Source organism: Salvelinus fontinalis, chromosome 17 (assembly GCF_029448725.1).
Source record: "Salvelinus fontinalis isolate EN_2023a chromosome 17, ASM2944872v1, whole genome shotgun sequence".
NCBI classification, from domain to species: domain Eukaryota; kingdom Metazoa; phylum Chordata; class Actinopteri; order Salmoniformes; family Salmonidae; genus Salvelinus; species Salvelinus fontinalis.
In genome coordinates, this window is record NC_074681.1 from 27,182,228 (window position 1) to 27,207,099 (window position 24,872).

Here is a 24,872-nt window from a genome sequence, read left to right on the forward strand (position 1 = left end):
CACTCTCCTCATGTATCTCTGCGCTGCTGAGTTGTCTCCATTTCAAAAAAGGTTCATACAAGTCAATCCATTAGCAGAAAAGGTTGACACAAGTCAATCCAATTGCAAATGTGCTAAAGGTTTCTGCTGGCTATCAGCAACAGAGTTGGAGAGATTTGAAGTGAGATTTGAAACCCTTCCTAAGGTATTTAGCCTACAGAGGCACCATGCAGGCATAATATGTCTATCTGTATTGTTTTTTTATGTAAGTAATTGATACCGGAGCGCCAAGTCTAGGTCCAAGAGGCTTCTAAACAGCTTCTGCCCCCAAGCCATAAGACTCCTGAACATCTAATGAAATTGGCTACCCAGACTATTTGCTTTGTGCCCCCCCCCCCCCCCTCCCTTCTACGCTGCTGCTACCCTGTTATTATCTATGCATAGTCACTTTAATAATTCTCCCTACATGTACATATTACCTCAATTACCTCGACACCGGTGCCCCCGCACATTGACTCTGTACCGGTACCCCGTGTATATAGCCCCGCTATTGTTATTTTACTGCTGCTCTTTAAATATTTGTTACTTTTATCTCTTACTTTTTTTGTGTTTTCTTAAAACTGCATTGTTGGTTAAGGGCTTGTAAGTAAGCATTTCACTCTAAGATCTACACCTGTTGTATTCGGCGCAGTTTACAAATACAATTTGATTTGAAATAAGGTGATATTTATCAGAGCAGAGAGCACAACCCATTTGTTTCAAAGCCAAGAGGAGGGATCTGTGCAATTACAACATTCTGTATCGAAATGGAGGTGGGAATAGGCTTGCAGTGACATTTTTGTTGTAGACTGTTGTAGACTGCAATATGCAGCCAAATCAATCATTCTGAGGCAGATGATACAAGATAAATGTTGGCATCAAAGCAAGCAGGAAAACGGCTCCATCAGAGCGGGCAGGGCTGCTGTCTCTCTGATCTCTAACCATGATGTAGATGAAGTTGTTTTGAGTATCAATGTAGAGAAAAGATCCAAACCTTATGAGTACAAAAACTAAAGTTGAAGACATCAGCTGAAAGTTGACCCTCACTTTTTGTACTAACCAATAGAGAGCAGAATTGTACCAAATATATTTCAATCTTTCTGATAGTAGACTACTAATACTGTAGGCTGACTCGTAGGCTCCTACAACAACAAAAATAGTTATAAATCGAGAGTAAAATATAAAAACGACTATTTTAATGCATGACATATGCTCTAGCTATTCGACCGTGTTTCCAGTCGGTGTAAAAGAGACGGTGGACACAATCGCACCAATCACAAGCTGGCTTTGAAATACCAGCCAATAGAAAGTCAGACATATGAGAGAGAGGCGGTCGTGTTTGGGTTTGTTTTCAGACAGGTGTCGCATGCAAACCTGAGTCTTCCGAGCTAATATTTCAGAGATTATTTGAAATTTACCTAGTTCACAGGTAAAAACAACATCGGCCTGAAAAATGAATTGTCCGCCATCGAAAAGGGTTTATGCAGATTTGCCCGTATGGATCGTAGAAGATCACTGTGATGTAAGAACATTTAGCTAGCAGTAGCTATATTTAGCTAGCTAGAGTCAGCTACATGTTTGTAATATCTAACGTTATCTTGCTATCTAGTTGCACACTGAAAAAATACAATGTATTCCCCATTTGAATGTCTCTACAATGGCGATCTACAGTACATCACTGTGCGATGCTACCTCACTTTCTCAAAATAGCAAATTCCCTAGCTGGCTAAGAGATCACATTACATTTGCTTAGCTAGCTGGTAAGCTAACGTTAGCTAGCTACTTTACTAAGGATTCATGCATGCTTACGCTATAATTGTGACTAGATCAGGTCTCCTTTCTGGGTTTGAACAACCAGGCTTTTGTTCCAACACATCAAATGCAATACTTTGTTATCCAGACTGGAGATCATGATCTTTGGTGATTATTTGAAAGGTAACGTTAGCTTAGTGCTGGAACAAAAGCCTGCACACTCAGTATCTCTCCAGGACCCTCTGGGCTAGATATAGATAGGTACCACTGACCCCCACCCAGTCTTGCTTGACGTAGACACATTGTTTTAATTCATTTTGAGAATATCTTTTATCTGCTGCATTGTGTCCCTCAGGTGGTAAGTCCTATATATCGGGCTATAGCATCAAGGCACTTGCCGCTGAAGAACATCAAGATGGTCCATCTGGATTCCCACCCAGACCTTCTCATACCTGTCAATATGCCTGCAGATACTGTGTTTGACAAGGACTCCTTGCTCAGGTGGGATTACTGATGAACAGGGAGACTGGCCTGTACTGTACCGGCAAACAAACTGTATGGACATGGACATGCCATCGTCCCACATTTGATATGTCCTTGAAATCTTTGTTTGCTAAGTTACCTCTTCAGCTAGCCTACAGCACAGACTGACATTCATTCAATTTCACTGAATTAATAGGGCATGACATGACCAGTATTAGCATATACATTACACGCATTCACTCACTGATCATGTATTGTCCTTTTTTGCAGTGAGCTGAGCATTGAGAACTGGATCATGCCCATGGTATATGCTGGGCATGTGTCTCACGTGGCATGGCTCCATCCCTACTGGGCACAGCAGATCAAGGAAGGCGAGCACGCCTTTTCTGTGGGAAAGGACTCCTCCACAACCACCATCAGGTAATTAACCCACCTGACACGACATGGGTTTTGTTAGCCAATCACGTCCTGATTTTCTGGATTTCTTATACAGGAAGGTATGGTTTGACCCAAATACATTTCTTATTTGTACTTTGTTTGATTTTGTTTCAGAGTTACAAGTAAGGACGATTACTTTTTAAGTGACGGCCTGTATGTTCCTCAGGATCAGCTGGAGAATCCTAAACCTCTGGGACTGAGTGTTGTCTTAGTGAACCCTGTGGCGTGTTGCCAGAGGAAAGACATGGAAAGGGACATTGAGAAGAGCTCTGCCAAAAGACCCAGGATAGAGAACAAGGGAGCTGGGGATGTGAATGATGGTCAACCCTCTGCTTCAGCTTCCAAGTCTGAAAGCAGCTCTAGTAGCTGTACTGACAGTGTTCAGCCACCTGGTGGCAGTATAACCTCAGGGAGCAGCAGCAATGGCAACAACAGAGAAGAGGAAAAGGAACCACTCAAAAAGCCTTGTTTGAAGACTGACAAGGATGAGGGTTCAATGACCTACGCTGTGAACAGCCTTCTCTCCGTTATCAAACAAACTGATCCATACATACTTGACATCGACCTTGATTTTTTCTCTTGTAAGAATCCTTTCAAGGAGATGTATACACAGGTAAAGGCAATTATTGGTTACCGTTGGATACCAGAGGCTTAACCTTCTCAAGAAAACATATACTGCTGAGATGTTGTCGATATCTTACTTAGAATCAGCAGAAGTGTTGTAAGATGTTTAGACATGTTGGTTTTTCCTTGGCATTCATCTCATGATTTGACGCCATCAGTTTTACTACCCCTCTGTATACCATAGGATGAGTACAATATTCTACAGGAGCTGTACAGCTTCAGGAAACCTAGAGAAGACCCAGACGAGGTGAGAGAAAATACTGTCTGTTCTGAAGGTGTTATGTGTGTCGGAAGGTGTCTCTGTATCAGAAGCATGTGGTGTTTCTCCCCTGCTGTACACTACAACTGTGTCATGTTGTGTTGTTTTCAGGAGGAGTTGACAGAGTGTGTGGAGAGACGTATCCGGCAGCTGGAGGATCTGGAGGCAGCATTTGCAGACCTGGTGGAGGATGATAGTGAAGAGACAGTCAGGCGCTGGGCTGCCAACCCTGGGTAGGATAAATCTCCTCTACCTTCCTTATGGTATCTGGGCTGGCGATGCTGAGTAGATCTCCTGTACCTGCCAGGCAGTAACTTCTGCATCGGCCCAACTAGGCCTAATCCTCAGAACCCTTTTATCCTTAGAATCCTTCCCTCAGCACTGGCCAGCTTAAAATTGGTACTGGAGAGAGATTTGATAAGATTAAGATCTACTTATGATTATTTCCCCACATATAGTCCCTTGAGAAAGTATTCACACCCCTTGACTTTTTCACATTTTGTTGTGATACAGCCTGAATTTAAAATAGATGAAATTGAGGTTTTGTCACTGGCCTACATACAATACCCCATAATGTCAAAGTTGAATTATGTTTTTAGATTATTTACACATTAATTAAAAATGAAAAGCTGAAATGTCTGGGGTCAATAAGTATTCAACCCCTAGGGGAAAAAAAGAGGAAGGGAAGCGCTGCTAAGGTACACAATAGTCGATTTTGGTGGACTGAAGGTGTTCTTTGGTAAAAGGGGTCAATTGGTCATCAAAAAGAAAGGAGGACCAAGGCACTCTTCATGTAATTAATTAAAATGCCTTTATTTGTATGGCATGTTCAATGGAAACAAAGTTTTCCAACTCCGACGCGTTTCGGCTGCTTGGCCTTCGTCATAGAGTACAAAGAAAGGATTTTGAACAGCTTTTTCCAATCAGCCCTGATTTGAAGAGGGAATGGATCAGCATCAGAACACCTAGAAAGATATTTAAGGTTAGAACTACGACTGGGCAAAGTGCCAAGAATAGGAGAGCCATCTATTCCATAGTACACTAGAACACAGCAAACATGGACAACATAACTGAGGGCAATGGAGCAAAATGTCCACTAGATGACAGCAAATGGACCTATCACGACCCTACAGGAAGGGTGAGAAATCCATATCCTCATTTAAACCAGGGTACTTAGTGGCCTGTAGTTTGTAAATCCAGATCTTCATTTAAACCAGGGTACTTAGTGGCCTGTAGCTTGTAAATCCATATCTTCATTTAAACCAGGGTACTTAGTGGCCTGTAGCTTGTAAATCCATATCTTCATTTAAACCAGGGTACTTAGTGGCCTGTAGTTTGTAAATCCATATCTTCATTTAAACCAGGGTACTTAGTGGCCTGTAGCTTGTAAATCCATATCTTCATTTAAACCAGGGTACTTAGTGGCCTGTAGTTTGTAAATCCCCAAACTTTCCCTTTGGTTTAGCTATTTAAGACAGTCCCCTTTTCTAATTGAGGCCGGAACATGATTAATACCCATGGCTTGTAGGGAGGCTGGGTTGCCATGGTGTAAGGACTTGTAGTGCCTTGCCATGGGGTAGTCTTCATTGCCTACCTATGGGTATTGATCATGTTCCAGCCTCAATTAGAAAAGGGGACTGTCTTAAATAGCTAAACCAAAGGGAAAGTTTGGGGATTTACAAACTACAGGCCACTAAGTACCCTGGTTTAAATGAAGATATGGATTTCTCACCTTTCCTGTAGGGTTGTGATTAGGGATGCACAATATATCGGTGAACATATCGGAATCGGCCGATATTAGCTAAAAATGCTAATATCGGTATTGGCCCGGTGTCTAGTTTAACGCCGACATGCAAAACCGATGTCAAAGCTGATGTGCATACCTATATAACGTAGGTACATGACGTAATGACGCCACGTAAAATGTTGCGTTACACGTGCAACACCGCATTCCTAACCTTGCCCACAATGTCTGCTGTGTGGATCGAGCAGACAACAAGTCGAGCAGTTATTTGAACGAGTAAGAACATTTCAGCGAGACAACTCAAAGGTGAAATCCATTAACGCCAAGATAATGGAATTCATTGCCCTTGACAATCAACTGTTTTCTGTCATGGGTGATGTTGGCATTCGCCGACTGGTCGCACTACTGGAGTTACACAGTAATAGCGTCACTCCTATTAGCTTTACGACGTACTATGGAACAACGTTTGGGTCTTTACGTGTCAAAAACGATACATATCATAACACTATTTGACGCATTAAATAAGCTTGTAATTTGACATGTCAAATAACAGCACTAGTACAGAATGTTGTGTGTGATGAATTTGCACATGCAAGCCAAGCGCCACCTCTACTATCAGTAGCACTGTCAAAGCTGTACAAAAAATCTGCAAACAAGCACACACTGGCCACGAACGATGTGTTTACAATACTGCTTTGGTAATATGGCATTATTTGTTTGACTGAAACTTCTGGGGTAGCTAGCTAGTTTTATCTTACTTAGCTAGCACCAATACAACCAGCCTGAAAACAATGACCAGTAGAAACTGCAGTCATTTTCATTATTCTTAAGAATGATTTAGGAATCCTTGTGAGTAAGTATTAGCTAGGTAGCCACTTGTTGTCTTCCTATTGAAATCGAACTTCAGTTCATGAAAATAAGTGGCTAGTCAGCTACTTAACCCTGTTGCCCAAAGCTCATTTTATAAGCAGCCAGCTAGCTTCATCTGGCTAGTGAGGCTCGACCGGACTGGGTTATGTGTTGTGAGGCTAGCCACAATAAGGATTAGGCACAATAGTGGAATTTGCGGTTTGCCTTCAAAATGAAAGTGATGCAGAAGGTTACAATTAGTGGAATTATGCCATATTTAGACTAGATCAGGTTAAACAAGGTTGGAATGTGAAGCAATGAAATGGGGTATCAGTCTACTCGGTGACACCCACAGAACACAACTGTGAAGGCCAAATATACACTAGAGTTGCTTACCAAGAAGACATTGAATGTTCCTGGTCTAGTTACTGTTTTGACTTAAATTGTCTTGAAAATCTATGGGAAGTCCTGGAAATGGCTGTCTAGCAATGATCAACAACCAACTTGACAGAGTTTGAATATTTTTTTTAAAGAATAATGTGCAAATAATGTACAATCCAGATGTGCAAAGCTCTTAGAGACTTGCCCAGAAAGACTCACACCTGTAATCTCTGCCAAAGGTGATTCTAACGTATTGACTCAGGGGTGTGAATACTTATGGAAGTGATATATTTCTGTATTCATTTTCAATAAATTGGCAAACATTTAAACAAAACTCTTTGGCCTTATAGGGTATTGTGTGTAAATGGGTGAGCAAAACAATTAATTGGATACATTTTTTATTCAGGCTGTAACACAACAACATGTGGAATAAGTCAAAGGGTATGAATACTTTCTGAAGGCACTGTAGATCTAGGCCTACTCTATCTGCAGTGTGTCTTTCCCATGAACAACTGATATAATACCTTTTATCCAAGTTTTCCTCTGGGGTTGATCACCTCTCTGTTGCCTGCCTCTCACACAGTCTGAATTAGATTAGGCTGACATTAGGATATCATTTTAGATAGAGAGATACTCTACAGGCGTGGTACTGTCGGGCTCTGCCTGGAGGTGATGATCATGGTGGAAAATATTGGAAACTTATTTTGAACGTTTTTTTTCTCTCCTGTTTTTAGGATGACCTCTCTGGTCAAACTGGTGGGAAGCCTGCGGAGTCGAAACGAGGCCCCTGACTACGAAATGGTAAACAGCTTTTTTCACCGACATAGTCATCACCATTTAGTTTTTTTTAGTTTTTTTTTTTTTACATTTCTAATTTCAGGAAAGGAAAATAAGATGAGGACGAACATAATGTAGGCCTAATTAACAGTTCGATTAGATCATTTAATATAGCCTGTCCCGTTAACAGCCAAAAGGGTTTTCTTTTTGCTCCCTGCCTCTTTCCAACCTTTTACTCTGAAAGGCACCATGATGATTAAAAGCTGGCTTTCATTATGTGGTTGGCTGACATTCTCTCCCTTCCTATGTGATGGTTATGATGATGATGATGAAGGTGCACCAGGCGGGGTTGACCTGTGACTACTCGGAGCTGCCCCACCACATCAGTAGTGAGGAGGAGGTTGAGAGACTGGTCCTGGCGGTGGAGCTCGTCCTGGAGGCCCTGCCGAAGCCCACCCTTGTCACTGTCTCCAGGTATGTCAGCGCCACTCACACTCCCTGGAAAACAGCCATCTTACTTATTCAAAGAAAATGGGATTTGTAGCTTGCTGAAGGACATGTATCAAACAGTTTATTGTTGACAGCTATCAATTTGTTATTTGCGAGATGGAAAGTTCATGAAGTACTGACTCATTCACTCAGTGTTTGTTAGCAAAGGCAGATGTCAAAGATGTGAATACATAGTCTTGACGCATATAGACACGGTTTGTTCTGCTACTAAGAAATGTGATCTAATCTTTGAATAATGTAGATCTTACATCAATTGACACAAACACCTTAGTCATTGTATTTTCAGCAAAGTTGTTATTTTTCATGCAAAGCACAGTCCATTTCACAAAGTATAATAACGCATCACCTTTGACTGGATGACATCATTTTTGAATGACTGAATTTCAAGATTCTGTTCAATCGTGTTATTGGACAATTTGACAGCTGATTGAATCACTGTTTTGTTTGGCAGATCCAGTCTGGATGAGTACTGCCCAACTGAACAGGTAAACTCCATCCAGAGTAGGATACTAGCCGTCCTGGAGTCTTTATATGGCTCGTTGGATGTCCATAAGGAGTACGAGACGACACCAGAGGACAACCTGCCCAAGGCATCATGATACAAATCATCGAAATTTGAGATGCATCCATCGAATTACTGACTTTCACTCAGAAATGATGCACTGGTGTCAGTGTGAGGATTCAGCCTGAAGATGCACACATGTACTAGTTTATTTGAAAGGCTTTAAGCTCAAAGTATAAATTAATGGTTGAAATTCAAGATAGCATGTCTACCTGCTCCTGTTATTTTAGTTTTTCTCAGGTAGACAGATGTATCAAATATATCCATATTTACCTGACCATTGTTGTGAATCAGATGCTGTACAATTTAATGAGGACAGTTTTTATCATTTGTGTTCCGTTACTTGTTTGACACTTTCTTGCCCAGTCCTGACAATATTGGATGCAGGCATAATTCACGAAGTGAACATTTGACTATGGAGCCATTTTACATTAAATGCAGTGATTGCACTGGCAAATTGTTCAACTGTATCTGTAGGAATTTTTCATGAAATTAATATTATTTTTGTGCACATATCTATTTCCCTTTGCTCATTTTGCAAATCTTTTCCCTTGATGCAGAAGTGTTGAGGACCCCTTTTTAATATTTTTTTTATTATGTTTTTTTGTACTTCAAAGCAGCAAATGAGTATGACTAGATCCTATCCTACCCCACCCACTTCAGTTTGTTTGCTACCATTGCCAGTTGCTTAGCAACTCTATTCAGTACTTTCACATTTTCATCTCACTGTTTGTACAAATTTATAAATAGATTTCTCTCAGTCAAGACTATTACATATTATTACAAAACTTTAATGCCTTGGTTGTCAATGCAGAGTACAATTTGTCCCAACTACAGCACTGTCATTTTGAGTGTACAATAATAATGGTTGTACATGAATATATGACACTTTATTTAATGTGATTCTCGTTTAATTCTTACAGATGTGCTCCATAATATTGTTCTAATTTTGAACGTCTTCCAAGGAAAGATAGGATACCCATCAGAGGAGGCTATATTTGTCTGGAAATGTAATCTATTACATTTTCCGTGGTTATAATATACTCAATGGGATTGTTTTGTTTCTTGTTTTAATATTGCCTGTGTTATTTTGAACAGCTGGTGCATTTATTTTTAAAAAAATATCACCTGTCGTGTCTATGCCGGATTAATTGCTATGACATACTATTCTATAAAATAATATCTCCGTAATTAATATTACCTGATTGAACTAATCATGTAAATGTAATTAACTAGAGAGGGACACCACAAAAGAATATTTATAGAGCTGTTATCTTCTGAATAAACTCTTAAAGATTTTGTAATATTTTACATCCATAGCAGTCAACATTAATCGTCATCTTATTCAGTCTCATCTGAAAGTTGTAAATCCTTGGTTATCTGCAAGAATCCTGGCTAACAAATTGAATCAGCAATACAAAATTGGGTTTAATTATTTATTTACTAAATACCTAACTAATCACACATACGCAATTAAATCATAACTTACAAACTTACAGATTACAAATTGCCGTCATAAAGGAAAACGTCCCTAGCGGGCGGAAATATGACAGCTTGTTACACAAAGGAAAGGGGGCTGGGTTTTAGTGAAAGAGCGGGAAACTGGAATAGAGGCGAAGCTGTGCTATCATAAATACAGTATCTTATGCATTCTAAATTACCGCCCATTTGGAAAAGGAAAATGCAATAAATATTTACTCTGAGTTGCGCTTCAGTAGGTTGGTGGTAGATGGAAGACCGTGTTGCCAAACCGAGTCCTTTGTTCTTTGAAGAATGTCTCTGGTGGTCACTGGATACGTTGTAGTAACGTCGTTGTGTAGTAGACGGGATACTCTGACTGTCCTTCCTAACCTGCGTTTGTAGCAGCTGTTGCTAACACAACTTAGTCCTAATACAGTACCATTCAAAAGTTTGGACACACCTACTCATTCAAGGGTTTATCTTTATTTTTACTATTTTCTACATTGTAGAATAATAATGAAGACATCACCTATGAAATAACACATATGGAATCATGTAGTAACCAAAAAAGTGTTAAACAAATCAAAATATATTTGAGATTCTTTAAAGTAGCCACCCTTTGCCTTGATGACAGCTTTGCACACATTTGGCATTCTCTCAACCAGCTTCACCTGGAATGCTTTTTCCTCAGACTTGGAGGAGTTCCCACATATGCTGAGCACTTGTTGGCTGCTTTTCCTTCACTCTGCAGTCCAACTCATCCCAAACCATCTCAATTGTGTTGAGGTTGGGTGATTGTGGTCTCCTTGGTCAAATAGCGTATTGTCCTGTTGAAAAACACATATTAGTCCCACTAAGCGCAAACCAGATGGGATGGCATATCGCTGCAGAATACTGTCGTAGCCATGCTGGTTAAGTGTGCCTAGAATTCTCAATAAATCAGACAGTGTCACCAGCAAAGCACCATCACACCACCTTCCCCATGCTTCACTGTGGGAACCACACATGCGGAGATCATCCATTCACCTACTCTGCGTCTCACAAAGACACAGCGGTTGGAACCAAAAATCTCAAATTTGGACTCATCAGACCAAAAGACAGATTTCCACCGGTCTAATGTCCATTGTTTGTGTTTCTTGGCCCAATCAAGTCTCCTATTCTGATAGGTATCCTTTAGCAGTGGTTTCTTTGCAGAAATTTGACCATGAAGTTCTGATTCACACAGTCACCTCTGAACAGTTGATGTTGAGATATGTCTGTTACTTGAACTCTGTGAAGCATTTATTTGGGCTGTAATTTCTGAGGCTGGTAACTCGAATGACCTTATCCTCTGCAGCAGAGGTAACTCTGGGTCTTCCATTCCTGTGGCGGTCCTCATGAGACCCAGTTTCATCATACCGCAGTTTTTCAACTGCACTTGAAGAAACTTTCTAAATTCTTGAAATTTTCTGGATTAACTGACCTTGATGTCTTAAAGTAATGATGGACTGTGATTTCTCTTTGCTTATTTGAGCGGTTCTTGCCATAATATGGACTTGGTCTTTTACCAAATAGGGCTATCTTCTGTATACCACCCCTACCTTATCACAACACAAATGATTGGCTCAAATGCATTAAGAAGGAAAGAAATTACACAAATGTACTTTTAACAAGGCACACCTGTTAATTGAAATGCATTCCAGGTGACTACCTCATGAAACTGGTTGGGAGAATGCCAAGAGTGTGCAAAGCTGTCATCAAGGCAGAGGGTGGCTACTTTGAAGAATCTCAAATATAAAATATATTTGGATTTGTTTAACACTTTTTTGGTTACTACATGATTCCATATGTGTTATTTCATAGTTTTGATGTCTTCACTATTATTCTACAATGTCGAAAATAGCACAAATAAAGAAAAATCCTTGAATGAGTAGGTGTGCCCAAACTTTTGACTGGTACTATATAGATATATATATATATATATGATATTATTTTGTGTGCAGTCATATTCAAGACCATTTCAACAACTTAAGCCATTGCAATGAACCTACACAGTGAGTGAACCACATTCTTATTCTCCACCATATCAACTCTGATACTTCCTTCGCACTGTTTGTGTGCCTAGTGGGTCATTGTCCTTCACAGACATAACCTTGATGCTTCCCTCCACGGGACTCAGACCAGTGTTCTGTATCCTGTATGCAGACCGCTATCCTATTGTAAAGGATGGTGTTGGACCGAGCATTGAGATGGGCCTGCGTGCTTAGCCTACTGATGCCCCAAACCAAGGCGGTTGGATCTTGACACCTTCCCTCTGACTGGCATGTCTTGGCTGCCATGGATGGGATCAGGAAGGCTTCACCATCCAAATCAATTAGGTTGACCAACCTATTGAATACGCTCCAGTGAAGCCTGCAAAGAAGTGCACTGTCTGAAGAGTGGAGTCAGTGGAACATGAAAAGTAGTTATGTGCAAGAAAGGGATCTCAAATGTTTTGTGAGACCCAAGGTGTGCTAGAAATGTGTAATGTGTGAATTGTTATAACATCCTTTGCAAACAGAGTAAACAAGACTTTTCTGTGTTAAAGCAGAGATAGAACAGCTAATACGAGTTGCATCCCCAACAGAACAGGTCTGTGAGAACCTTCAGAGATGAGTCAGCAACCTCCAAATATTAAAGTTATGTAACCTTTTTTTAATGCACCTGAAGGCTGTTGGGTAGAGTGGTTGACTTTAAAGAACATAATTATTTTGTGCCTTTAAACATTTTTCTGACTGACACCCACTTCCTTTTTTTCTCATGTATGTTGTGCAGTCTGTCAGCTGTTGTTAAATAATGTAGAGTAAACTGAGGATGTATCACACTACTGCACTAATAGGAGCCTCCCCACTGGGCACAGACGTCAATTCAATGTCTATTCCACGTTGGTTCATCATAATTGTATTGTGTGTGCCCAGTGGGTCATTTGTTTTTTGTTTTTTCAGCCTCCGATGTTTATCTATGAGGGGAGATGTCTTCATAAATGAATAAAAGATTGAAAAATAATTTACTTAAATAGGCTAATGGATTGATTAAAAAACCTAGGCCTACATGTTCTGGTAATAAGAGCCCGAGGATGGCCAACAACACCCATTAAAACATGGCTCTTTATGAAGCTAAATGATCCTTAGTATGACCTTCTTAAAACAATTCCATACAGCTTAGTAGAACCCCCCCCCCCCTGGCTTAGACAGAGCTTAGACTGTAGAGGGTTAAAGCATGGCTCATTATGTCTTTCCAGTGCTTTACTCCACATCATCAATAGACACTGTAGCTTTCATTTCCTGCTCTGAAGGGAATTATGTCAAAAGCCACCTGTTCATTTATCCTGGCTGAATTGTTTTAGTTTACCTGTGCTGGATGATGGATTGGGTAAGAGTATCAAAAGACACCTGGGATATTGTTAACCACACTATGGCTGTAAAGGTTGTCAATGTAGTTCTCCTCCTCGGACGAGGAGGAGCATGGATCGGACCAAGATGCAGAGTAGGAGGTATTCATGATTTAATGGCAAACCAACAAAACACTACAAATTAACAAAACAACAAACGTGACTAACCTGCAACAGTCCTGTGTGGCCCAAACGCTGACACAAGAACAAACACCCACAAAACACCAGTGAAACCCTGGCTGCCTTAGTATGACTCTCAATCAGAGACAAACGATACACACCTGTCTCTAATTGAGAATCATACCAGGCCGAACACAAAACCCCACATAGAAATAGAAAACATAGACTAACCCACCCAACTCACGCCCTGACCAACTAAAACAAATACATAACAAAGGAAAACAGGTCAGGAACGTGACAGAACCCCCCCCTTAAGGTGCGAACTCCGGGCGCACCAGCACAAAGTCTAGGGGAGGGTCTGGGTGGGCATCTGACCACGGTGGTGGCTCAGGCTCTGGGCGAGGTCCCCACCCCACCATAGTCACTCCCCGCTTCCGTATCCCCCGCCTAATGACCACCCTCCAACTAAACCCACCTAAATGAAGGGGCAGCATCGGGATAAGGGGCAGCACCGGGATAAGGGGCAGCAGCTCCGGGATAAGGGGCAGCAGCTCCGGGATAAGGGGCAGCTCATGACTGGAGGGCAGCTCATGACTGGAGGGCAGCTCATGACTGGAGGGCAGCTCATGACTGGAGGGCAGCTCATGACTGGAGGGCAGCTCATGACTGGAGGGCAGCTCATGACTGGAGGGCAGCTCATGACTGGCGGGCAGCTCATGACTGGCGGGCAGCTCATGACTGGCGGGCGTCTCTGGCGGCTCCTGACTGGCGGGCGTCTCTGGCGGCTCCTGACTGGCGGGCGTCTCTGGCGGCTCCTGACTGGCGGGCGTCTCTGGCGGCTCCTGACTGGCGGGCGTCTCTGGCGGCTCCTGACTGGCGGGCGTCTCTGGCGGCTCCTGACTGGCGGGCGTCTCTGGCGGCTCCTGACTGGCGGGCGTCTCTGGCGGCTCCTGACTGGCGGGCGTCTCTGGCGGCTCCTGACTGGCGGGCGTCTCTGGCGGCTCCTGACTGGCGGGCGTCTCTGGCGGCTCCTGACTGGCGGGCGTCTCTGGCGGCTCCTGACTGGCGGGCGTCTCTGGCGGCTCCTGACTGGCGGGCGTCTCTAGCGGCGCTGGGCAGACGGATGGCTCAGACGGCGCTGGGCAGACGGATGGCTCAGACGGCGCTGGGCAGACGGATGGCTCAGACGGCGCTGGGCAGACGGATGGCTCAGACGGCGCTGGGCAGACGGATGGCTCAGACGGCGCTGGGCAGATGGATGGCTCAGACGGCGCTGGGCAGACGGATGGCTCAGACGGCGCTGGGCAGACGGATGGCTCAGACGGCGCTGGGCAGACGGGCAGTTCAGGCACCGCTGGGCAGACGGGCAGTTCAGGCACCGCTGGGCAGACGGCAGACTCTGGCCGGCTGAGACGCACTATAGGCCTGATGCGTGGTGCCGGAACTGGAGGTACCGGGCTGAGGGCACGCACCTCAGGGCGAGTGCGGGGAGGAGGAACAGGGCTCTGGTGATGCACTGGAAGCCTGGTGCGTGGTGTAGGCACTGGTGGTACTGAGCTGGGTTGGGAAGGTGGCGCCGGATATACCGGACCGTGAAGGAGGACACGTGCTCTTGAGCACCGAGCCTCCCCAACCCTACCAGGTTGAATGGTCCCTGTAGCCCTGCCAGTGCGGCGAGGTGGAATAGCCCGCACTGGGCTATGCAAGCGAACCGGGGACACCACCTGTAAGGCTGGTGCCATGTACGCCGGCCCGAGGAGACGTACTGGAGGCCAGATACGTTGGGCCGGCTTCATGACATCCGGCTCGATGCCCAACCTAGCCCTCCCAGTGCGGCAAGGTGGAATAGCCCGCACTGGGCTAAGCACGCGTACTGGGGACACCGTGCGCTTTACCGCATAACACGGTGTCTGACCAGTACGACGCCCTCTCACTCCACGGTAAGCCCGGGGAGTTGGCTCAGGTAACCAACCCGGCTTCGCCACACTCCCCTTTAGCCCCCCCCCCAAGAAATTTGTGGGTGAGCCTCTCGGGCTTCCAGCCTCTCTTACGTGCTGCCTCCTCATACCAGCGCTCCTGGGCTGTGGCTGCCTCCTTCTCCCGAGAGCGGCGATTCTCTCCAACCCTTCCCCAGGGTCCTTTTCCGTCCATGATCTCCCAAGACCATTCCTCCTGTGTCCAGTAGTCCTGTGTACTGGGCCGCTGCTGCTCCCCGTTGCTACGCTGCTTGGTCCGGGTTTGGTGGGTGTTTCTGTGAATGTTTTCTTCCAGGGGTAAAGGAGAGGACCAAAATGCAGCGTAGCCAGTGCAAAATTCAGATTTTGTCACTGGACTACACACAATACCCAAATGTCAAAGTGGAATTATGTTTTTTACGAAAGGAAGGAAAACGCACAGGGAATTCACCATGAGGTCAATGGGGACTTTTAAACAGTAACAGAGTTTAGTGTCTGTGATAGGAGAAAACTGAGGATGGATCAACAACATTGTAGTTACTCCACAATACTAACCAAATTGACAGACTAAGAAGAAAGCCTGTACAGAATAAAAAAATACTCTAAAACATGCATCCTGTTTGCAACAAGGCACTAAAGTAATACTGCCAAAAATTTGGCAAAGCAATTCACTTTTGTCCTGAATATAAAGTGTTGTGTATTGGATTTGCCCCAAACATATTACTAGTACCACTCTCCAATTTTCAAGCAAAATGGTGGCTGCATCATGTTATCGGCAAGGAATGGGACGTTTTTTAGGATAAAAAAGCTAATCACAGGCAAAATCCTAAAGGAAAACATGGTTCAGTCTGCTTTCCACCAGACACTGGGATATTAATTCACCTTTTAGCAAGACAATAACCTTAAACACAAGGCAAAATCTACACTTGCTTACCGAGTAGACTTGTGAATGTTCCTGAGTGGCCGAGTTACAGTTTTGACTTAAATCTACTTGAAAATCTAAGGCAAGACTTGAACATTTGTTTAGCAATGAGCTTGAAGAATTTTTTAAATAATAAATGTTGCACAATCCAGGAGTGGAAAACACTTAAAGACCCAGAAAGACTCAGAGCTGCAATCGCTGCCAAATGTGACTTTAACATGTATTGACTCAGGGGGTGAATACTTAAACAAGATGTATTGTTTTTTTTATGTTATAAAAAAAATTCACTTTGACATGAGTATTTTGTATAGATTGTTGATAAAAAATGACAACTAAATCCATTTTAATTTCACTTTGTAACAACAAAATGTCATGGGGTGTGAATATTTTCTTAAGGCACTGTACCTATTTCCTATTAACATCATAATTCTCCCTTAATGACTACTGTGTAACTGAGCTTTTGGGTATCTACTACTTAAAACCTACACATTCACTATTGAATTACTACGTAATGCCTACCCATTACTGCTGTATGTCTACTCAATCCCTATTGAATTAATACTGCCATGTGTGTGTAGTGTTGTCACTATTGATCCCAACAGAATTGCTCCAGATCCTTTTTCATTTCCCCCTTTAAACCCCTTGAATTACTATTGAAAACTGACACATTTTCTACTGTTTGTCTATTCAAAATCACTGTTGACATCTTTTTCACTACTGTGTCACTAACGTTAGTAGCAGTGGTGGGAAAAGTACTCAAAAGTCATACTGTAGTAAAAGTAAAGATACCCCAATAGAAAATTACTCAAGTAAAAGTGAAAGTCACTCAGTAAAATACTACTTGAGTAAAAGTCTAAAGGTATTTGGATCTAAAAATACTTAAGTATCAAAAGTAAATGGATTTGCTAAAATGTACTTAAGTATCTAAAATTATTCAAATTCCTTATATTATGCAAACCAGACAGCACAATCTTGTTTTTTAAATTTTATTTACAGATAGCCAGGGGCACACTACAACACTAATTTACAAACAGAACATTTGTGTTTAGTGTGTCCACCAGATCAGAGGCAGAAGGGATGAAAAGGGGTGTTCTCTTGATAAGTGCGTGAATTGGACCATTTTCCTGTCAAAATGTAACAAGTACTTTTGGGTGTCAGGGAAAATGTATGGAGTAAAAAGTACATAATTTTCATTATTCATTATTCATCATCTGCTAATAAAGGTCCCATAAGACAACACATAAAAACATTTGATTAACAATGTTAATCTTACAAACAATGGCCTCCAGTCTTCTTACAGTATGTCAAGGGCTTCTTTGGCAACAGGTCAAAAGAGGTAAGTAGAATGGGTAAGTATAACAATATGAACATACTGTACATTTGCATACAAACACATACAAATTAGCTAGCATGATGAAAACACAGACTACTTAGCTACAGTCCATTTCAATGGGGCTAACAAACAAGGCCATTTTGGCTAGCAATCTTTTTCATCTGGTAAAAAGTTATATAAATGACATTAAAGTATTTATAAACCATAAAGGAAAGTTAACCTTACATATGGTGCCAGCATAAGGGATATGAAAGACAGGATTATGAAGGATGGAAGATGATTACATTCAGGATTGTCAAAAACAGTAGATAGCTAACAACCAAACTACTTCCTGTTTTGTCTCCTGCGGTCGCGAAAACCTTGTGTAGAAAAGCTGTAGTTTTTTTACTACTAACATCAAGTAGTGAAAATCTCTACCTGATTACTACTAGAAACACTACTACTGTTTTCCTACTGAACACTACAAAATTCTACTTGTGTATCTTGAGTAGTGCATAAACTACACATTCACTACAAGTCTTTACATAGTCACGACTGTAACTCATGCAAGCAGTAAAATTTGATTTAAAAAACAGATACAAAATACACCTTATGGAACAGCGGGGACTGTGAAACACAGACACATGCATACAAACACGATAACATACACACTATACACACACATGCATTTTGTGTTGTAGATATGTGGTAGTAGAGTAGGGGCCTGAGGACACACACTTAAATATGTTGTGAAATCTGTTTTGAATGTATTGTAATGTTTTTAGAAATGTATAACTGCCTTCATTTTGCTGGACCCCACGAAGAGTAGCTGTTGTCTTGGCAGCAGCTAAAGGGATCCATAATAAATACTGCATGAATAGGTTTTGTACAGTAATTCAGTAGTACTTTTTCATGAGGGTGAGCCAAAGGGGTAAATTGAGCCACCCTTGGTTTCAAGGAAACCATACACAAAATTTATAATTTGACCAAATATTTAGGAAGAGGTCATAATTTCATGAAGTCTGTGAAGGAAGAAACCACACGGAAAAAATGGTAAGCAAGTTAGGTTTCACCAAGCCAACTGAATGTATTGTGTTAGAGGTTTCATGATGCTTGTATCTAAACCAAACATTTGTGTTCCATACATCAGTTGGGGTCTCTATAAGCTTCAATATGAGGTCTATCCTTGTAACTGTATGGCCTAATATAGCGCTAGGAATATGGGACCAAATACTAAACCTTTGACTACTTTAATACTCATAAGTGAATTTGTCCCAATACTTTTGGTCCCCTAAAATGGGGAGACTATGTACAAAACGTGGTGTAATTTCTAAACAGTTCACCCAATGTGGATGTAAATACACTCAAATGAAGCTGACAGTCTGCACTTTAACCTCGAAGTCAATGTATCATTTAAAATCCAAAGTGCGGGAGTACAGAGCCAAAACAACAACAAAAAGGTGACACTGTCCCAATACTTGGAGCTCACTGCATTTGGAAAGTTATTATCCTAAATAACATGCAAAGACTACAGCACTGTGATGCATTGTACTTGCACATATCAAGGAATCAATATTTCATAGCAATATCTCTTCCTGTCTTTCTAAATATTCTCAGGGTGTTAGAGAGCAAACAGCAAGACAGTATCTAACAATTCCCAAACATCTCCATGTACTGATAGCCATGCCATTTGTTGACAATTTTTTTGATATTGAGATAAATCTATCTACATGTACAGGAAACTGCCAAAATAATGGAAACACTTGAGTAAATGGCTCGGTTATCGTGTGGGGTGCATTTTCCTGGCATGGTTTAGGTCCACTCAACCCAAGGTAAACGCCAATAAATAGTGATTACCGTCAACCTATGGTGAATCATTTCTATCCTGATGGGAGTGGATGACAATGCCCCCATCCACAGGGCACGAGTGGTCACTGAATGATTTGATGAGCATGAAAACGATGTAAACCATATGCTATGGCCGTCTCAATCAAAAGATCTGAACCCAATTGAACACTTATGGGAGATTCTGGAGCGCCGCCTGAGACAGTTTTCCACCACCATCGACAAAACACCAAATTATGGAATTTCTCATGAAGAATGGTGTCGCATCCATCCATTAGAGTTCCAGACACTTGTAGAATCTATGCCAAGGCGCATTGAAACTGGTGGCTCGTGGTGTGTCGTGGTGGCTCAGCAACCTAGTAAGACACTTTATGTTGGTGTTTCCATTATTTTGGCAGTTACCTGTAGTTACCTTAGGTATGTTAAACAATTTTGCAATTCTTATTTGGATCATGAGGCAAGACAAAAATATGTCCTTATTTACAAATAATATAATTATGTTTCTTTTAAACTGTTCACATTCTCCCTAAACAGTTCACATGCAGTATCTCCATAAGATTCAGTATCTGCTGGGCATTTCACACAGAGAGACACACAGAGAGGCGAGACCATACCAACAGCAGAAGATCTCCTTGAAGGTTTTCCTCATCTCCTGGCTCCTGAAGGCGTAGATCAGCGGGTCAATGACAGAGTTACACATGATGAGGATGAGGTACATGTTGAAGTGGGTCATGAAGCACACGCAGTAGGGGTTCCTAGGGCAGGAGATCATGAGGATGAGGTGGAGGAAGAAAGGAGCCCAGCACACTATGAACACCCCCAAGAGGATGGTGAGGGTGATGGCCCCCTTCATGTTGGCTGCCTGCCAGATGGGGCCGTTGCCCGGCAGAACGGCGATCCTCTTCATGTGCAGGCGTGCCAGCATGAACATGTGGACGTACAGCGAGGCCATGAGCACCAGCATGCTGAAGAACATGATGATAAGGCAGATAAGGACAGTAGTGCTCTCCGAGTAGACGATGAAGAGGACGCCCGACACGGTGCAGAAGGTCCAGATGCTGGTGATGATGGCGGCGGCCCGGCGCGTGGTCATGATGTTGTGGTAGCGCAGCGCGTAGAAGATGGTCACGTAACGGTCCACGGCGATGGCCAGCAGGCTCCAGATAGACGCCAGCAGGGAACTACAGATCATGGAGTCAAACACGTTGTCCATGCTCTTGATCACGCCGCCACCAATCCCCAAATTTCCGTCGGTGATCATTGCCATAACGATGGTCTCTGTGGCGTTGGAGACGCTGACCAGCATGTCGGCCATGGCCAGGGAACAGATGAAGAAGTACATGGGAGAGTGCAGATTCTTGTTCTTAATGATGGCGGCGATGACCAGGATGTTCTCCAGCAGGCTGACGATGCCCAGCGTGAGGAAGACCTCGGTGGAGATGAGCAGCTGCTCGTAACACCCAGACGAACCATGGTGTCTCTCCGCCCCGGCCTGATGCTGCTGATGGCTAAGAGGCGGAGCTCCAGAGCTGTGGTTCCATAGGTGAAATGATCCATGGTGATGCTGGTGCGTGGCATTCATTGTTTTGTAGGATCTCTTCAGTCAGTACTCTTCAGTTTACTTCTTTCTTCATTATTCCCTTAATCCGTCTAGAGGGTTTCTGTGCCTAATGAGGAGCTGCTTACTTCAAGCTCCAGCTTTGCATGCCATGCAGACACTGGGCAGTGAAGTAAAGTCTGAAACACTGAGAGGTAGTCCGATACGTGACCACAGGTGCCCGTCTGACTCTACTTCTGGCATTGACTCTACAGGCAGGAAAGCCTTATCATCCTCTGGTCTCACGCTGCCATCTATTTACCACAGCTTCAGCCAGAGAGGTCTGAGAAAGAGAGCGCGGAGAGAGCAGGGAAAGAGCGAGAGAGAGGTGGACGCGAGAGGGGAGAGAAGGAGATTGGGAGAGAGAGACAGGGAGGGAGGCAGAAATTGTGAAAAATAGATGGAGGTTGAATGGGGGTGTGTGTCTGTGAGTGAGTCCCGAGAGTTTGAGTCACTAACTGAAAGAAAAGGTATTAAAGCACAGCTAGCCAGCCAGAGCTTCACTTAACAGAATCATTCTCACTTTTCCTATAGACACCCCTCAGCACTCTCATCCCTGACTCCTCCCCGTCTCTCAGCCAATGGGGGAGTGCTTACAAGGGTGGGAATCACATCTGGAGTGTGTTCTTGGTCTGAGAGAGGTATGAATAGCCCTGCTGCACCTCACTTCAGCACATACAGATTGTACTTGTAGCATGTGTCAATTTAATCAAATTGATGGTTAAATTAATGTCAGAAATCGAGGTCTTTTGAAAAGCATTCACAGGGGTGATTTACGTAAGTGTATCAATAACATTTAGGAACTGTATCCTACCTACCACTATGTTTCAAGCAGTCAGATCTACTGGACATGCTCTGTAGCCTTGTCATTCATCCCCAGCTGCTGAATACATTGCAACCTCCCCATTTGTCCTAAAATTAATCACACCTGGGTCGTCCAACGAAAAGAGTTCCTTTTGCATCCCTTTGATATTTTAAGTAGAAATTGTGCACCAATTTATTAACATTTTAAAACTCTGCTATATTAAATGAAGTGCCCTTTAATATAGACCACGTGGAGAGAAGGCTTGCTGAAGTGTCAATATACTTCAACCCTGTGTCATTTCTATGTAGATTTCAATCAACTTAATCTGAAAATTCATTGTAAAGCACTAGTTATTTTGTTGCTTTGAGAAAGCCATTTCTGAAGAGTGTTACTTATTTAATGTGATTAGTGATTCATTTACGTACTGTATGTCCCTCATTTTAATGTGAACACTGTTACGTGAACTGAACTCTCATTTTAATCTGGTGAAGTGATTCCTTTTTAAATATTTATTTCAATAGAAACATTGACCATGTAAATCAGTGTGAAAGCAGATATGCTGGTTCTACTCTTTTTGGCCATTTTCCGGTGTTTTGTCATGAAAAACGGAGCTGGTCAAGCACAACACAACAATCCTGTTACCCATAGATAGACAGGCTAGAAATGTTTTAGCAATTCCATTTTTTGCATTCAATTGCCACTCCCTGTTGCACACAACAAGCTTCCCTTCCCCCAGTCATGAGAGGATTTATGGCTGATTTATGATTAAATCGTCAACCCTGTTACTTCATTTGGCACGTAATAGGCACTTGCTACAGGAATGTTTTTATTTAACTTTTTAGGGATAGGGGGCAGCATTTTCACTTTGGATGAATAGCGTGCCCAGAGTGAACTACTACTCTGTCCCAGATGCTAATATATGCATAGTATTACTATTGGATATAAAACACTCTAAAGTTTCTAAAACTGTTTGAATGATGTCTGTGAGTTTAACAGAACTCATATGGCAGGCAAAAACCTGAGAAAAAATCCAAACAGGAAGCGGGTCGATTTTCAACTCATCGCCTATTGAAATCCCAGTAAGATATGGATCTGTTTGCTCTTCCTACGCCTTCCACTAGATGTCAACAGTCTGTAGAACGTTGAATGAATCCTCCACTGTGATGTGGGGCCGAATGGGAGGTGTTTGGTCTGGCAGAGTGCCAATTCCTGGTCACGCACATTCCACATGATATCGTCTTGCGTTCCATTACTTCTGTAGACACAAAGGAATTCTCCGGTTGGAATGTTATTGAATATTAATGATAACAACATCCTGAAGATTGATTCTCTACTTAGTTTGACAAGTTTATTCGACCTGTAATATAACTTTGAAGTTTTCGTCCGACGTTTGCCTGGACCTGCGCGAGCGTTTGGACATGTGTACTAAACATGCTAGCAAAAGTAGCTACTTGGACATAAGTAATGGACATTATCGAACAAAACAACAATTTATTGTGGAACTAGGATTCCTGGGAGTGCATTCTGATGAAGATCAACGGTAAGGGAATATTTATGATGTAATTTCGTATTGCTGTTGACTGCAACATGGCGGAGAAATGTTGTTTATATCTGAGCGCCGTCTCAGATTATTGCATGGTTTGCTTTTTCCATAAAGTTTTTGAAATCTGACACAGCGGTTGCATTAAGAACAAGTGTATCTTTAATTCTATGTAAAACATGTATCTTTCATCAAAGTTTATGATGAGTATTTCTGTTATTTGATGTGGCTCTATGCAATTTCTCAGAAAATTTTGGAGGCATTTCTGAACATGGCACCAATGTAAACTGAGATTTTTGGATATAAATATGCACATTACCAAACAAAACATACATGTATTGTGTAACATGATGTCCTATGAGTGTCATCTGATGAAGATCATCAAAGGTTAGTGATTCATTTTATCTCTATTTCTGCTTTTTGTGACTCCTATCTTTGGCTGGGAAAATAGCTGTGTGTTTTTTGGACTTGTCAGTGATCTAACATAATCATATGTTGTGTTTTCGCTGTAAAATTATTATTATTATTATTTATTAAATTTTTTATCGAACACGATGGATAGATTAGCAAGATGTTTATCTTTCATTTGCTGTATTGGACTTGTTAATGTGTGAAAGTTACATACTTCTAAAAAATATTTTTGAATTTCCCGCGCTGCCTTTTCAGCGGAATGTTGTTAGGGGTTCCGTTAGCGGAATGCATGTTCTAGAAAGGTTAACCTCGAGATGGGAAGACGTGTTTATTTATGTTGATAATGAAGAACATGTGCTCTTTATGACAGAATGTTAAAATTTGGTATTTCATCCTCAAGTGGATAGTCTTTTTTTTTCTTTTTTTACCAAGTTACACTTCTCAAAGGCACAGAATTGGTGGAACTGTCGAGGCCTCCCATGGCTTTAGGCTAGCTTCCTGGCCTATCGATCACACCTCTAGGTGTTTGAAAAACACACATGCATGCACAAATACATACACCAGCTTAGGACAGGACATATGTTTTAGGACAGGCAGATGTTTTTGTTTAGGTGAGCAGTTTGTTCTCACGTCTTATATCAGTCTGAATCAATAAGAGATATTGTTGGAAGTAAGTTACTGTATGCACCAAGCACAAGCAGACAAACATCAAATGAAAAAAAAATCACATGTTATTTGTCACGTACACAGTTTTACAGCATGTATGAAAAGTGCAGTGAAATGCTTGTGTGCTAGCTCGCTCAACATTGCAGTACAATAACCAATATCAATAATAAAACAGTTAAATAAATAATATCAAGTAATTAGAAGGTAGTATGCAAAGTAATAAACTGATATGTACACAATATGATATACAGTATAGATTATGAATGTGCTATGTCAAGTATGACTGTATTTACAAATATAAAATGGATAGTAATGGTCACGCAGTTAAATAGTATATGATAGAAGAGCAGCATCGGAAATATTGTGTGTTGAATAAGCCATCAATTTACCTAAAACCCACTGTAAGTCAGGACTACTTAGCCTCATTCAGGG

At 42.1% G+C, this 24,872-nt stretch overlaps 2 protein-coding genes across 2 annotated transcripts; one reads left to right on the plus strand and one right to left on the minus strand.

Moving 5' to 3' along the window:
- The first annotated feature begins 1,344 nt into the window (after positions 1–1,344).
- On the plus strand, positions 1,345–9,708 carry c17h5orf22 (chromosome 17 C5orf22 homolog). The gene is made up of 9 exons (XM_055866862.1): positions 1,345–1,540; positions 2,126–2,271; positions 2,524–2,673; positions 2,806–3,304; positions 3,500–3,562; positions 3,686–3,807; positions 7,283–7,349; positions 7,660–7,799; positions 8,287–9,708. The coding sequence occupies exons 1-9, from the start codon at positions 1,472–1,474 to the stop codon at positions 8,432–8,434; spliced, it is 1,404 nt and encodes a 467-aa protein (XP_055722837.1). The 5' UTR covers positions 1,345–1,471; the 3' UTR covers positions 8,435–9,708.
- A 7,536-nt stretch (positions 9,709–17,244) lies between these two features.
- Positions 17,245–21,526, minus strand: LOC129814079 (melanocortin receptor 4-like). Its single transcript, XM_055866863.1, has one exon. It carries the CDS (start codon positions 21,001–21,003, stop codon positions 19,981–19,983), a length of 1,023 nt encoding a protein of 340 aa, XP_055722838.1. The 5' UTR covers positions 21,004–21,526; the 3' UTR covers positions 17,245–19,980.
- Between the last annotated feature and the right edge of the window lie 3,346 nt (positions 21,527–24,872).